This window comes from Leptosomus discolor, chromosome 2, assembly GCF_034619465.1.
Source record: "Leptosomus discolor isolate bLepDis1 chromosome 2, bLepDis1.hap2, whole genome shotgun sequence".
NCBI classification, from domain to species: domain Eukaryota; kingdom Metazoa; phylum Chordata; class Aves; order Leptosomiformes; family Leptosomidae; genus Leptosomus; species Leptosomus discolor.
Genome location: NC_141392.1, coordinates 46,806,226 through 46,822,024, shown reverse-complemented (window position 1 = coordinate 46,822,024; position 15,799 = coordinate 46,806,226). Strand labels below are relative to the sequence as shown.

At 43.2% G+C, this 15,799-nt stretch overlaps 1 protein-coding gene across 4 annotated transcripts in view; it reads right to left on the bottom strand.

The window, feature by feature from the left end:
- Window positions 1–1,146: 1,146 nt before the first annotated feature.
- TRIM67 (tripartite motif containing 67) overlaps window positions 1,147–15,799 on the bottom strand; it is a 33,616-nt gene continuing 18,963 nt past the window's right edge. For 3 of the 4 annotated variants that reach the window (XM_009958125.2, XM_086461023.1, XM_086461024.1), the window contains 5 exons: window positions 13,047–13,192; window positions 10,012–10,150; window positions 8,646–8,949; window positions 2,596–2,758; window positions 1,147–1,212 (listed from right to left, as the gene is read on the bottom strand). In XM_009958125.2, coding sequence (XP_009956427.2) covers window positions 1,147–1,212; window positions 2,596–2,758; window positions 8,646–8,949; window positions 10,012–10,150; window positions 13,047–13,192 — 818 coding nt within the window. Of the gene's footprint in view, window positions 1,213–2,595; window positions 2,759–8,645; window positions 8,950–10,011; window positions 10,151–13,046; window positions 13,205–15,799 lie in introns of all 4 variants that reach the window. The other variant, XM_086461022.1, reaches the window with a different exon arrangement.

Below are 15,799 nucleotides of genomic sequence, written 5' to 3'. Positions count from 1 at the left end.
TTCATGTCTCGATCCAGAAAAATTCTTAGGGACAGATTTCACATTAATGTCATGAATCTCTCTCATTCAAGTGCTTCATTAGGTTCAAGACATTAATTAGATCATACTGATCTAATAGAAAATTAAGGCTTCTGATCTGAAAGCTACATTGGAACTACAGCTGCCGAGGGCTTAACAGGATCAAGGCTGGAAAGCAGCACTTCTCTACATGGGATACTTTGCATGCGCCATATTTAAATAAAACTCTCGTCAATTCAGTTCAAAGGGATCTCCCCTGCACTGTTTTTCAACAGTTGTGCTGATAATGACAAGTCAGATCTTCTGCATGTGATACTCCACAATCACATCTAAGTAACAAACACTAAAATGTATCAAGGATATTTTTCTCTCTACTTTTCATATCTGAATTCTGCATATGTCATGGTATTAGATAAGATAAGCACGACTATTACATGGCAGTTTTTGGAAACCAATCTTGTTCTTGTTGAAGATAACGAGATGGAAGTTCTGCCACTGAATTCTAGGGGAACGTTATCCCATGGCTTACTGCAGCCTAGAGCCAGAAGGAATAATTAATGGTCATTTCAGCCCCTGAATGTAATGGACAATCAGGAATTCTTGAGCACACAGCCTTCACTTCAGCTGTCAAAACATGTGCTTTCTTGATTTAAGGACTTCGGGCGGCAAGGGAATCCAGGTCACCTACTGGTAAATTGCTCCGCTCCAACAGCTGTTGTCCCTCAGTCTTAGTCTCACCCATTTTTTTCCAGGATCCCTGATATCTTTAAGCACAAATCCAACTATGAGAGAGAAAATGCACTCATTTAACCTTTTGCTTTATAAATGTACGTGTGTGTGTGTGTGTGTGTGCGCGCGCGCAGATGCGTGTACATATGTATGCAATGTAGTGTAGATATGTTCAGGTACCCATCTGCAATCAAGTGCCAGTTCAGTGGGTATGCTTGCTATGGCTGTTAAATTAAAAATGGAGTGGGCTAGCTGTAACCAGCAGATTATTCAGTGAGCGACATGCTGAACAATGTTTTAAGTCAGGGAAGAGAATGCTTTTTTACTGACTTACTGAAAAGTGCCAAATCACACTGAGTAAGCTTACAGAATCCAGCACAAGATTGGGCAGGGGCTTCATTAGTTGTTGGGCAACTTGGGCTGTTTTACACATTGTGGCACCTCCAGTCCCGTATGCAGGGTCACCTGCACAAAGAAGAAATAACATGTAGATTCAAAACTGGGACATCCTCAGCAGAAAGCATTCATGAAGATCAAGAGCAAGTAAATAACAGGGGAAGGGCTGTGGGACTTCAGGTCCAGGTTTAAAAGTCATCAAGAATATTATTGAACCCCTGAAATAAACAAGTCTCCTTTCCCCCCTGAACACAGCTAGAAGCCAGGTGTCCATGTCTCTTCTCAAATCCAGCCACCAGTTGTAGGTCTCCAGCAGTGCTGCTTCCTAGATGGTGGATGGCATCTTTGTGTGAGGGACCCCGAGCACTTCAGGACAGGAATCACACGGTGGAGACCATGTACTAAATGTAAGAAAATCCTTTTATCTTTGCTGTCCTGGAAGGACAGAGCACAGGACATTTTAGTGCTCCTTCTACAACCTGACTTCTCTACAAGGTCAGGGTTCCCACACAGTCGTATCAGAGCACCATTCAACAGCAAACACAAGTTTAATCTCAGAGTTTCCCCCTGCCCCTTGTCAGCCACACACTGCCTTAACTCAGCTGTGGTAAGAAAAGTCAGCCAGCTACTTAAAGGATGTAAGTAGCGGAAACTGAAGGTAGGTTGAGAGTAAAAATCTGTGTTGAATATAGCAGTGAGGTGCCCAGAGAAGTACCTGGGTCTTCTATGTTGGTGCATCAAATACAACAAAGCTATGAAACCTTCTTGAAAGATTTGGATGCCACCAGTAACGAATGCTAAACGTTCATATGCTATTAAGGCCATGCAAGGCTTCTGGTTTCAGTTTCGGTATTTTAAATGATGAGTATTCCACCCTGGCTGCATTGGTCCTGCCTGACCTAAGCTGACCTCCTTCAGTCCTCAGGATCCTGGGTGTTTCCACAGGTTCTCCCTTACACTACATCCTGTTTCTTGCCGTATGAAGTGGTCTTTAAGTAAAAATACATTCCGTTTAAAGAGGGTTCCTCCAAGAGGAGATCTGCTTGAGAACAGAGAGCAATCTCCAAAATTCAGAAAGAGCAGGAATGATAATAGTCTTCAAACATAAGATCTAAGAGGAATTAGGATGCTCATGGGTTTTTTTTAGTCAAACTGGCAGAGGAAGCCTTAGCACCGCTGCTTTCCAAGTGGAGCACTGCAGCAAAGTAAGTGTAGGAATTAGTGTGGGAGGGCACTTTTACTTGTTTTTACAGCATCACATCAGGAGGCAAAGCAGAAGGTCAAATGCAGTTTTCCAAAAAGAGTAAGTAGCTTAGGTGCCTGAGAAGGAAAGAGCCCCTATCCATACTGGCTATCCAGAGATGATGTTATCAGCCCCAGCAGCGATGGTCGGTAGCATACATTCTCCTTTAGATGGGAAGGGTAAGTGGGACTGAACTGCAGAAGACTTACCTGGACGTTTCGATTGAGGCTCAATGCAGGCATGAAGACACCCTCAATGTTTTCAAATGCTGGAGGCCCCTGCTGCTGCCCATTTATGTAAAAGGTCAGGTTGTGCTTGTTCAGGTCCAGGAGAACACCAACGGTGGCACCTTTGGAAACTCCTCCTTCAGTCCTAAGGTACAAAGGGATCACACTGTTGGTGAAGGCAGAGTGCTACACCTGCCACTGCTCTCTCTAGGACAAGGCAGTCCTACTAAGAAAAGGGAGAATGGAGCAGCACGGTGAAATGATTGTCCCCACGGCATTTGGCAATGACTGACCCACACTTTTATCTGAAGCATATGTACCACATTCACGGGAGCTTAATGGGGGGATCCTAAAGAGAAATCAGGTCCATCTCTTCTCCAGCTGCAATCTAAGAGCTGAAAACGGGGTCCAGAGCTAACAGGTCCCCTCAGCTGATGAGAGTCAGGGAGGTGAGCAGGTCATACTGAAGTGATTCACAGGCAGCAATGAAAAAGCAGAAAGCTGGTTTCCTAGCCGTTCATTTCTCATCATTATGCCTGCTAACGTCTTGAGACTTAGACTTCCAGTTTGAGTACTCACCTTGGCATCTCCTAAGGAGACTCAGCTTGCCAGAGACCAGGGAGCCAGCACAGGTACAACAGGGAGTGGTTTTGGGGAGGAAGGGAAGGTGAGGCTGGTTAGGGATAAGCGTAGCTCCCTGACTTGACAAGGTGCTCAGCTACAGGACTGGGAGCTGTTTCAAGTGTGCAGGCATGGTTATTAATACCAGTGATAATTGGTTGTGTCAGGAGCAGCTGTTGAGAGCTACCATGGTATCAGCGCCTGCCAGGACAGACTCAGCTAGCCATTACACGCTCGAGTGACTTGACATTAATGCACTTTGATTTGGGGGTTAGTCAAACCCAGTATTACTTTAAAGAGCACTGAGCAAAAAAATCTACTAGATATGCAGATTGGCCACAGGCACCGCTACTCTGCAAATATCCTGGGGGCTCTGCAATGGATTTACAGCCTGACACAATTTGTTCAGGGTAAATCAGATTTCAAATAATTTGCAGTAGAAAAGGAAGCAGCTGTCTTTTGTCCCACGCACTCCCCTCAGGCACACACATTCACATGATTAATGCAATTTTAACATAACATTTATCGCAATAGGTAGGCAAAACCTCCAAAAAAAGGGCGGTATGTGTCAAAATATCATTAGGAAGAATATCGTGCAGGGTAAGAAATTTTCATCTTGTCCACTAGATGTCATAAACTGGTTTCCTTTAGACTAAATGTGGCACGTGGCATCTCCTCTGAAGGTAAAGGGAGTTTTATCTGTGGCATAATAGTATAGAATACTACTCTGACTTCTCCATTTAAAGCTCTTCAAACAATAATAGTATAGCTGAGAATCACGAATTGGCTCTGAGATGTGTTAGATTTCAAACTTTACTTTCTCAGGTTCCTTTTATCTGCTTTGTGATCCTGTAAGCATTCATAGGTTTCTCTTTGAGCTCTTCTTCAAAACCATAATGTAAACTATTTTCCAGCAAAAGTTAAGATGCTTACCTGTCCTCAGTATCTCAGTATCTAGACTATTTTTATTAAAAGCATTCAATCATAAAACTCATTATGAGATTGTGGGAAGCAACAGTACTATGATCTAGAGCTATTTGCAAATGGATTACATCTTTTTTTTTTCTCTGTTTAGGAACAGCTTTGATTGTGGGGCACCATGCTTTATATCCTGCAGTGTTTTAAAATAGATTTTATGACATCCTTTTAAATGACATTGATTCTCTTAGGGAAACAGAAACAGCAACTTTGCCTTTTTGAGATTATTATGCTCTTTTCTATATGACAAGCTAATTTGCTTCTTGGGGGCTAATTAGCTATGTGCCACACAGTGACATTGAGTGACTCCTCTGCAGCCCCTGGGGACAGCCCTGCTGAAGAGGAGATAGATGGTGCCTGCAGAACCCAGCCGAGGAGAGTGCAGGACCCAGCAGCTGAGGCCCCTCCAGGAGGGGCACAGGGGCAGCGTAGAGGGATGAGGACCTTCTCCCTTCCTTGCTGACACACGTTGTGCAGGACTTCAGCAGGTAGATTGCCGTGTTCTTTGGCCCCCACCTCCCCACAGTGAGCAACCAACTCTGGCAGGACAAAGCCAGGGCAAAGGCAAGCAGGGGCACTTTGCTGTGCTGCTGCCAGGGAGGCTGGAATTTCTCTGAGGCTGAACAGCTGCTCTTCCCAAGCAACCCATGGTTTCCTGAAGAACATTACTTTGAGGACTCCAGTGCTCCTTGAAATACTGTCATTGTCGCTTCCTTTAGGAGGAGAGGTGAGAGAATCAAAGTTTCATGAGCAAACTTATGCAAGGCATTTCCTCACTCTTCTGTACATCATTTAGACAGTCTTACAGGATAACTTTTGTAATAAATGCCTCAGTTGCAATAAAAGAAGCCAGCTAGCTCAAGAGGCTCAAAATGATGTTGCTCTCTCCTGGTTTACTTCTGTGACAGCATGTAAAAAAGCTGCTGCTTTACTGTAATGAATTTTTTTAAACTACTTAATGACAGTTATACCATAGGCCCCTAGTAATCTGCAGGCCATGTAAAAGGAAAATACAACCGCTTGTTACAATGCTTCTTCAATAAAGACTTAACATTCATTATCATTTAATGATAATCCAGATTTGAAGATATGCACCACTCTTTCATCATTTCAGGTAAATCCCACTTCTTACACCTGTTTTCTCACAGTCCTACACATTTTTATTTCTGTGTGCAATGATAAGTCCTGAGTGTGGAAGTGCTGTGCAGAAGCCTGAAATGTCAGAGTATAGACAGGGGAATTTGGCTACCATGAAAAATGCCATTGCCTGTGGCAGTGGAGGCTGTTAATCTCAGATGCTTTCAGCAGCAACTTGGACAATATACAGAATGGGTCTGCCTGGATTGGCTTGAGGTATTAAGAACAGTGATAAGTTTCACTATTATTGAAAAATGGAGCTTAACAATTTATGAACACTTTAATAAACTGAAGAATTAGTTTAACCCTCCATTAACAGTATTTTAATCACGAGCTTTACAGCAACTTTACAACTTTACCATGTCTATTGTCAAGGACAGTATTTTTCAGTCAATTATAACATTTTTGTGTGATGAAAACCTGGTCTTGACATCTCTGAAGTCAGTGAAGTGACTCTACTGGTTGCAGGGGCTTTAGGACTACACTCCAAATTCTCTAGATTTTGACTTCCCACTGTCTTTCAGTATAAAATATTTCAGTGTGTTTTCTGTCTTTCTTTACATAAACATGTAGTGTCTAGAGCATCGCCTGTAGCACCAGGCGCTCCTGCTCTTGGGAACTTTGCCAAGGAATGGATCTATTGCAATGAATGCCAGTGCCTCTTAGCAATGGGCATACATCATCTCTGGTGTGAACCGATTACTTCCAGGAACAAAGAGGCTGAAAGGTACCTCACAAAGACGTATCCCTGCCCTAAGGCGTTTTCTTAAACAGTTTGCTCAACCTATTCTCAAAGGTTCGCTCTGTTTCTGACAGCATTAGTCTTCCGTTCATGCCTCTTCTAGCATTACAGAAGTCATGCTAGTTTTTAAGGATGTAGGCGGGTCTGATTTTGCACGCTGTCGGTGAAAGGAACAGGAAAGTACTCTAAACATGACAGGTCCCATGAATAGGTCTTTCAAGCTCGACCTCAGCTTATCCTTGAAGCTAGTCATTTATTTATTGCCCTCATTTATTCTCATGAAGATTAGGAAGCATGAAATGATTACTAAGATGTAGCCTCCATCACAATAACATCCAAGAGGCTACAAGCTGAAAATAAATTTCCTTTGGACTGTGATACCACGCTATCATGCACTTGTCTCTAGTGGGGAAAAACAACTAGGCAACAATAACTATTTCCACAAGACTATTACAGCTAATGAGTTAAAAAACTGACCTACTTGACTGTCACAGTTAAAAATATAATGCCTAGACCTAATTTCATTGAAGCGCATGTGATTTCATAAGACTACATGCCCTTTACGAGTGTGCTTCACTTGAATAGATATTCCATGGGTCTATCCGTGCCTTGGATGTGCCTGCAAAGCCTTTGTGGTTTATCTAGTAAAACCTGGGAAACTATCATCAACAGAAAGAACTTCATTCTTCTGTTTAAGCAGGATGTTTGGAAATCCAAAATGTTTCCATTGTTTGTGCTTCTCAGAAAAAAAGCTTTTGCTTAGCTTGTATGTTGCTTGCCGGGAGGAGCATGCCGAGGACCAAATCCATAAAATAGGTTTCTGGGACAGTAGTACACAGAATGGTTGCCAGCTTTTTTTTCCAGAAAACATAAGCTGTTCCACAGAGCATTAAAATTAATCCAGCTTAACATTACTTCCGCCCCAAATCGAATAAAGATGTTAAAGGGACAGAGAACCTTTTGATATATTTATTATACTGACGTTATTTTATTCTATATTGTCTTAGGACATGATCTAAGGTCTCTGGAGCCATGGAAAATACACCAATTTACTTTGGATAGCTTTTGATCCAGATACAAGGTTCTTCCACCTGTCTATAATCAACTGTAAAACTAAACTATGCTTCAAACAAAAACTCCCAGCAACTGCAGTATACTTACTTAAAATACAAGTATGCTTTAGAGTATAAATGACTATTCAACAGGAGGCATTACAACCAGCTTTAGAATACAGTGCATGTTGGCATGAACTTACCTCTTTAAAGAGATAATACTTGCATTTGAACATTTAAAAAATCACTGCAAGCCTTTCTTTTAATCATTTGGTGTATCAGAAACAACACCTGAGCTTGTCAGTGTGGAAGACCTGCTGGGACAGTCAGTAAAAAAAAAAAAATCTAAATTGATTCATGCTCTGTCACAGACCTGCTATGCACCCTTGGTCAGTCACTTTATTCGTACATCAATCTCCCTGTGTGCTAGACTAGGTATACAAATACACCGTGTTCCAAAATAAGCAAGGGACTTAGGATCCTGAATCACACTCTTCAGCAGAGAACTTCTCAAGGGTCTCAGTTCCCATAGTACCCAGCTGACCTTCAGATAAGGCTGACCCTCTCATCAGACATGGAGACAGAGCCATGCAGTTCTGCTCTGGTGATACCCTAGGGAGCTTCAAGCGAAGTTGACCATGTCTGCCCTACGCAGTCCAGCATCACGTCAAGGAAACACAGCCAGCACCAGGCAGAGGTAACTATCGTGAGCACTGAAAGCCAGGCACAACACTGGATCCGTGCTGAATCACGTGGTCTCTGTGTGATCCATCCCTGGAGGCAGCTTCAGTCAGAACATGTCTCCCCACCGCTCTGTTGCATAAAGCACACAGAGCCTCTGAGTGGTGGGAGAAAGAGGGGTTTGGTAACGATGGCTCCGGGGCATTCTGAAATCCTCCTTTGTGTAAGTTGGTTGTACTAGATGAGACCCTTTTCAAAGCTCTTCAGTACAATGGCTCAGTTGAATGGAAGGTGTCACTTAACCCTCACTGCCAAACAGTCCCTTATGTCCAGATCACCCTAGGTGTGACCTACAGCATTACCTTTAATCAGCTTTCAGGATTGGCAATAAACACCTGCGTTTTGGACAGACGATCACCAGTGCTTTGCCTAATTATTCTGCAACCCTGCAGCCAAGATTCCTCCTAAAGAAGAGACTCAACCACCTTTTCTCCCTGCCCTCCTCCAGCAATGAGAGAGAAATTCTGCACCCCAGCATGCTGCACTCCTGTCTGTTGATGCTGTGTGTGGGATGTGCAATGACAGGCTTAAATCACAGCAGGGGGGATTTAGACCAGATCCCAGGAAAAAAACTAACAGTGAGGATTACAAACACCAACACAGATTGCTAAGGTGCAACCACTGTCACTAGTGATTTTTAAGAAGGAATAAAATAACTACGTTTAGCAGGAGAGGGACTAGATGGCTTGGTGAGACCCCTTCCGCTGATGCAAAGCAGGAAAAACAACCAGTAATGACAAAAGCATGCAAGTGGCGCTTACCGATTGGTGTGAGAATTGCAATGCATGAACCAGCTGCGGTTGTTGTCAACGTACATGGCCCATGCCTTGTCGTCCTTGCCCAGCATCATGTCCTTGACGACGTTAATCCTAGCAATACCAAAAGCTGGATCTGGATGGTTGTCATACCGGTCCACATGCAGCTCCCAGTAATGCACACCCTTGGAGAAGGCTGCTGTGCCAAGAACAACCCGGTCATCGTAGCTGTTGCAGGTGGCAGTCTGGTTGTCATTCGACAGCACTATGTCTCTGTGAGCTGAGGAGGGGTCAAAGGTGAACCACGCCACTGTGGAAAGGGGAAAGGAAAGGCAGGATTATGGCAGAATGGGCTGTGTTCAAGTGTTGTCTGCTTTACTTCAATTAGGAGAATGAGATTCTGCCTTCCTAAAGACCTCACTGCACTTTCAGGTAATGAAGAGAATCTTTCCTCGTTACTGTAGGCAGCTACACAAGATTGCTTTTAGCCGGTACCCTGCTGGTTTTTAGCTCAGAAGTGCCTTATGTTACCTGTGCTTATTCCTCTGAACGTAAGCTGCTAAGGGCAGTCAGTGACTTTCTGTTCTCACACAGTAAAAAGAAAGTTATTGAGGAGACAAAGGCTTCTCCATGGTATGGAAACTGCTCACATCGGTGAATTGGTTCAGGATTGCCTTTAAAGGAAATGGAGTTCCACTGTGTCCATACTGGTTAGGACTGACTTCACTAGTTTATCAACACGGGGGAAAAAAAGAAAAAAAAGAAAAAAAAAAACAACAGAAAAAGCTCTTAAAGTATCAATATTTTATACTGGCCTATTTTGGCAACACAGCATAAAAGTGGAAGTGATAATAGCATGCACTTCTCGATTCATTACAATATCATTAATGAAGCTGAACTTCTTGTAATGCCCATATGGATGTCAAGTATAATTACAGAGGAATAAGCATGAATTCCCATCTCTGTATTATCAAATCTTTCTGTGAAATTGAAGCCATAGTGAACAAAAAGGCAAACTCCAAAGATATATGGATAAGTGGAGACAGAGTGGCACAAAAATATCCTGTGCGTTGCACAGCTGCTTCTGTATGCTAAAGCAAATACGAATCTTAGTTACATCCCAGACTTCTACAGCCAAAGACTGTTGCATGATTTGAAACCTGAAGTGTTACTGACCGTGGAAAATCCCCAAAAGTGTTAGGAGGATAGCTCAGTCCCCATGCACACTCATTTCGTGGCCTCTCCTCTCAGATGATCCAAAACCCCCATGCCAGTAAATGCCAAATATGTTAAGTGGGTATAAACGGAATCTAGTGTCCTGCCACTGAGACCTGCAGCTTTTCACTTAGACACCGGTAAAAACCCAACTCACCATCCGATGTCTGTAAAATAACCGTCTTGCTGTAAGGACCAACTCCCGACGAGTTGAAAGCTTTGACTCTTGCATTATAGGTGCTGTTGAAATGAAGGCCATCGATGGTGCAGAGAGTCTCCTTGCCAACATATACTTCCTAAGCATTTCAAAAAAAAGGAAAGAGGGATATAGTTTAACTGTTTCTCTGTGCCTTGTGATCACACATTAAGAGTTCTAAATATAAGCCGCAAGTGAACTCATTGCTTTCCAGGATGTAGAATTTATCCTGCTATAACATGGACAGTCACAGCAGTGGAGACATCAAGGATGGTTAGCAGTGGAGACACTAAGGTGAAGATGAAGGCAACACTGAAAGATCTTAATTTTTATCCTCTTTTCCTGAACATCTACTCCAAAACACTATTTTTGATAGTAGTCCCAGTGTCTGACCCACCATGGCCATTCTTATATTTATGTAGGGCCAAAATGGGGGCACGGAAAAATAAAAAAATACAAGCACAGTTTTATTCTGTCTCATGCCTGTGTTAAAATATAATTTTGAAACCTGCAAACACAGAGCCAGCAGAAACTGATCTCCTGAAGATTAGGATCACGTGCGTCACATGATGAAACAGCAACTAGACAACAGAGACACCATAAAAGTCTGTAAAGATTTATTAAACAGCGAGCACTTGTGTAATGTGAAATATTTCAGGAGGAGGAACACCTAGGCAGACTAATGAAGAAGGTCAGATTATACAGTCTATGATGAACGGAAAGAAGCCTAGAAGCCTCATGTTTGTTGGAAAACTGAACAGAAAATGACAGAAAAGGAAAAAATCCTGTCTTGGCAGCAGGCTGAAAGCCACAATTCCTTTCCACCTCCAATTTCTCCAATTCTGTGAAATCCATAGATTTATGTTAGCAAAGGCCCTAAAGAGCTTAAGGCTGTGACTAAGCAGACCACTCAGGCCCCAGTTCAGTTAAGACATTTAAGTATATACCTAAGAGTAGTCCTGCTGATTAAGGCTCTTTGATATGAACCTAAAGTGAATGAAGTATGTGATGAATAAGAAAGGGACTACTTAAGTTTACAGTGGGCCATGCATTTGTCTGCTGTGCTACCGTGGTGGCTGCTACAAATAACAAAATCTCTTGGGTCCTGAGTTAGTTGATGATCTTTCATGGAGAGATAGAAGAGTTTTAATAGAATAGCTTAATTTATCTCCATGTTGTAACATATGCTGTCTGTGCAAAAAGTTGTAGGACAACTCTCACATTTTCTAATCCATTTCATATTTTTACCACTGTTCACTGCTTGTGTTTATTCAGATTGGTGCTCTCTGCCACAATGGGAGACAAAAACCATTCTTATATGCACCCATTGAATACTGATAAAGTGCAGTCAATGTCATTGCTTTCAGATACATAATCCTTCATGAAAAGGGTCAGCAAACGCTTATTGAAAAGGCATTGCTTAGAAGCTTGCAGCTTATTTTTCAGTGGGTAAAACTGAGGGTGTTTCTGCTGCAGCAAGCAAAGCATTCCCCTGAGAAGTTGTCACCTTAGATTTTTAAGAATTGAGATGGTTTTTTAAATTTTTTAATCCAAAATTTTGACATGGCAGTGTTGGCAGTCCTAAATCCTCTGCCAGTTACGAAATCCCACACAAATGAGCTTGGATATGCATCAGCCTGAAATCTTGTTTATTCACAAGTATTTATTTAGATCTGAATACTACCTGAAAAGGTTTAGCCAAGACACTGGAATTCATAACACCTTGTTCTTAACTCTTCATTCATCACGTACTGATAACACTCCTACCTACTAATATGAACTACATTGGGCAGCTCTCAGCAGCCATTCACAAAGGTACCTTTTCACACTTTCAGTAGCGGAGAGCAGCCTCTTTCAAACCTATGTGAAATGATACTTGGACCAAAGAACTGAAGAGACCTTCCAGAAACAAAGTGAGCTCTTCAAAATGCCCTGTCAATATCGCTGTTTCTTCTAATGAGGGGTGTCCAAATCAGGTGCCTTTGCTGGCTATGGGTGTAACAGCTTGGCACAGGAAGACAGTTGACAGTTCCTTAGCTGGATTCATGCCAGGCTGTTTTCAGCTTTAGAAACCTTTAGGTTTCCAGTGAGAAGCCAGTTTGCAGCTCCCAAAGAAATGCCATCACATGTTTTTGGCAAAATTTCCCATTTGGGAAGACAGCAGCTGTAATCCACAATGATCTCCAGATGCTTTTGAGGCACTGGGCTAGCGTGGTCCTGGAGCAACAGAAGCATGAAGCCTGCCTGAGGAGGAAGGGCCACAGCTTCCAGCAGGACACGGCTGGCAGAAAGCTGACTGAATTATTTCTGTAGTTTCTTTATCAGGATGTGGTGAGAAGGGTCGGGAACCTATAAGTACCCTGCACCTGCAGCCTGGAGCAAGGATTTTTGACATCACCCTGAAGGTCTGGAAGGACAGCGCTTGGGATGCCTTCCCATACTTACTGACCCCATTGCAGCATGTCTGCAGAAAGCTTCCACCAGCCTGGTCTCATCCACTTCCAGAGAAAAGACTTAGAAAACCCGTAGTTTTATGCAGGATCACATTTTTACCCATAAAATCAGGAAAAAAGTGAATTGCACTTCTGGACCAAGAATCTCAGCTGTTGAAACGGGGTGCTATGAACAGATGAGAGCAAGGGCTTCAAAGAAATCTTTGGTTTGTGGAATGAACCCCTTTCAGCTCCTGCAGGCTGGTACAGGGATTTTCTGCTCTGGTACACTTCAGCGGGACCTCAAGGCCCTCTTTGCCAGAGCCCTGAGAATAACCTCAGCAAAACCTCCTACTCAAGCTCGGGGTCCTTCTAATAGGCAGCACCTGCACTGCTTTCACTACAGTAGCTTTACGTCACTACATCCACGTGTTGGAAGCAGGGATGTTTTGACAACCCATATCTTCCCTACCCCCTCTTCCCACCCTTGGACAAACACAAATCCATATCCTGAGGAAACTCACATACAAAGAAACACAAATAAATGCTGAATGAAATTCTTACTCGGAATTGGCCACCATCTCCATCATCAAGTTCCAAGATATAACCCTCCACTGGGTTGTGGCTCAAAGGTGGCATCCTCCAGGCCAATGTCACACTGTTGTTTCTGGTGCAACACTTCTCCAGCTGCAGTAATGGGACGGGTGGCACTGTAACAGGAACTGGGTACAGGTTAGTGTAACTCTGCCCTACCCCATTAGTCTGTGCAGCAAGCAGTATGGTGACCGCTCACCTCCCTCCCCTCACAAGGGAGTCAATATTCTTTGGGAAGAGAGTCTGTTCCTTTCCTTGAAACAAAAGGCAGTAAAAATGATATAACAAAATGTCATTACTCAATTAGACAAATCATTCGGCTGAAATACATAAACAGAAGCATATTTGGACATGCTTCTGGTGCCTCATAAGAACCTCATGAGGTCTGGGGACCTCACATCTCATTTCCTTCCCAGAGGTCACTGGATGGAAGACTTTTTTTCTCACGCTACAGCACTTTACCCCTGCTGTCCCCAAAAGAAGAGAGGGAGCAGCAGTGGCAGGGAGTGTCTCAGGCCACGGGGCAGCATGGGAGATGCAGTGCTGCAAGGAAGCCCGGATCATTAACAAAGAACTGGGTTATTAACCAGCAGAGCAGCCACTCCTCCCAGCATGGTGGCGAGATAAAGCCAGAACTCCACCGACAGCAGGAAAACAATTCTTCACAATAGTTTTTTTTTCTTAAATCTAATCTAATACCCCCTCCCCCTCCAGTTTTTCATCAAAACCATATGTTATCTTTATGGCAGTCATACTTAAAAGAAACTGTTGAAGAAAATTGTTCCATTTGCAAATTTTATCTAAATCCCTTGGTTCAGGTAGCAAAAGGAACGTCTGCATCACAGGAGGCTGCTTGTGGCTCTCTCCTCTCGGAAATTACAGGTGTGAAGTTATCTACCAACACGCCTTTTTAGCGACTCGCTCAGCAGAAACACCAAGAGACTGTTGATCAGACCAGCACCGTGAGACTGTTGACCAGACCAGCATCTTAAAAATAAACAGACTAAAACATTCAACCAAGCCTCTGTGGGAAAGAGGCCTTCACCATACTGTCTCTGCTAAACACACGTAAACTCTCACTGTTCACTCTTTGCTGGAAATTATAAAGTGAAAATTCAGCCTTCTGGAGAGATCTAGCATGTGTCTTATGCACTGTTGAAACTGCACAGGTTAAGTGGGATGTAAGTGATGGATAGACCCAGCTTGGCCTTTTGCCCAAGGCTGAATTTCACTGTTCAGGATCATTTCTGCAGAGATTGACCATGTCTTACAAGGAGCTGAGTGCTCTGAGCATTCATCGACTTAGCTCTTAACAATGTCAGTTTGCTCTTCTTTTATCTACTCTGCTTTGAGACTCTAGCTTATTTTCCTCCCTCTGTCTGCATGAGAGCTAAGCCCTTGAGCTGTTCCTTTCATCCTATTTTACCTCTCCAGATAAAAGAGGACTGTCCGCATTTTGTGTACCAAGCAGTCTGTGGGAAAATGGAAGCTACTCTGTGGCTTCACCCTCACTTTGGAAGTGACACGAAAGTCAACATCACATTTGTGATAAACAGTGCAGAAGCTACCATTTCTTTCTGCTGGCATTATCCATCACCACAGTGAACAGGGATGGTTGGTAGCCCAGAAGAATGACTGTGGTCTGAAACAAAAGAGCTTTATAAATTAGTTCTTGAAGGTTTTTCTGCGAAAACAGAAAACAAAAGCCTTGTTCCTATTCCTTGATGTTTAAGGATGATTCACAGGGTGTCATAAATAAAAACCTGCTTGTTTTTTCACAGGGAAAGTTCAGACTTTTCTCCAGGAGACACTATGTTTGGAGAAGTAACAGAAATGTGATGTTACAAGAGTCAAAAACCTGAAAACAAGGAATTCAGAGGTAATGGGAGAGAACAATTTTAAGTTTAGGGGTTTGTCTGTGTGTGTTAGCCTGTGTATTTCCACTAATTGATTAGCCTGGGAGAAGACAGGGCTGTATCAGCCATCCACACTCCTGCCACTTTAGCTAACTGGTTAACTTGCTCAGGAGGCATTCACTGGGTCCTCCCCACTTCTGAGACTCCCTCTGGCAAAACTGGGTGAAAATCTAATTCCCAAAGTTTATAAAGTGCAAAATAGACAACATCCCCTTACCTCTGAATAAACCACTAACTTCTCTAACCCTCTGCAAAAATCTCCTAGGAATGCTGACAGGAGGCTTTCAGGGACTGTTGTCTGGGACATAATGCACAATGCTGAAAAAAAAAAAAAAAAGAGCAGAATATTTTGGGGAGGGTGTTTTACAAGTTCCTTTTAGTTATGGAAGCAGGAATGTCATTTAGGATTGGAATATGTTTTCATGCGGTAAAGTGCTGTAGTCCCCAGTTCCCAGGGGCAATGTGAATTTTGGCCCTACATGTGAGAGTCACACATACTATGGGGAAGTGCCTGGGCTTCTTTACTGTGTCACTGGACATTTAAGTTTTTGTGAGCAATGCTTATCAGCCTCCTGCTCCCTTCAGGCCAGCCCGTGGCCTCAACTGCACAACCTACAGTAGCTGAAGGAGAGGGAAGAAGCTCCCACCAAGCAGCTGTTCATCTGTGCTGGATGACGCTCACTGCGCCTGCCCTACTGCCCCCTCCCCTGGATGTGGATGGGCAGAGCTTTGCCTTGATCTCAGATTCCCTCTGGGAGGAGAAAAGGTGAACACTTGTAAAAGTCATGGGAAAGCGTTAAGTGAGTT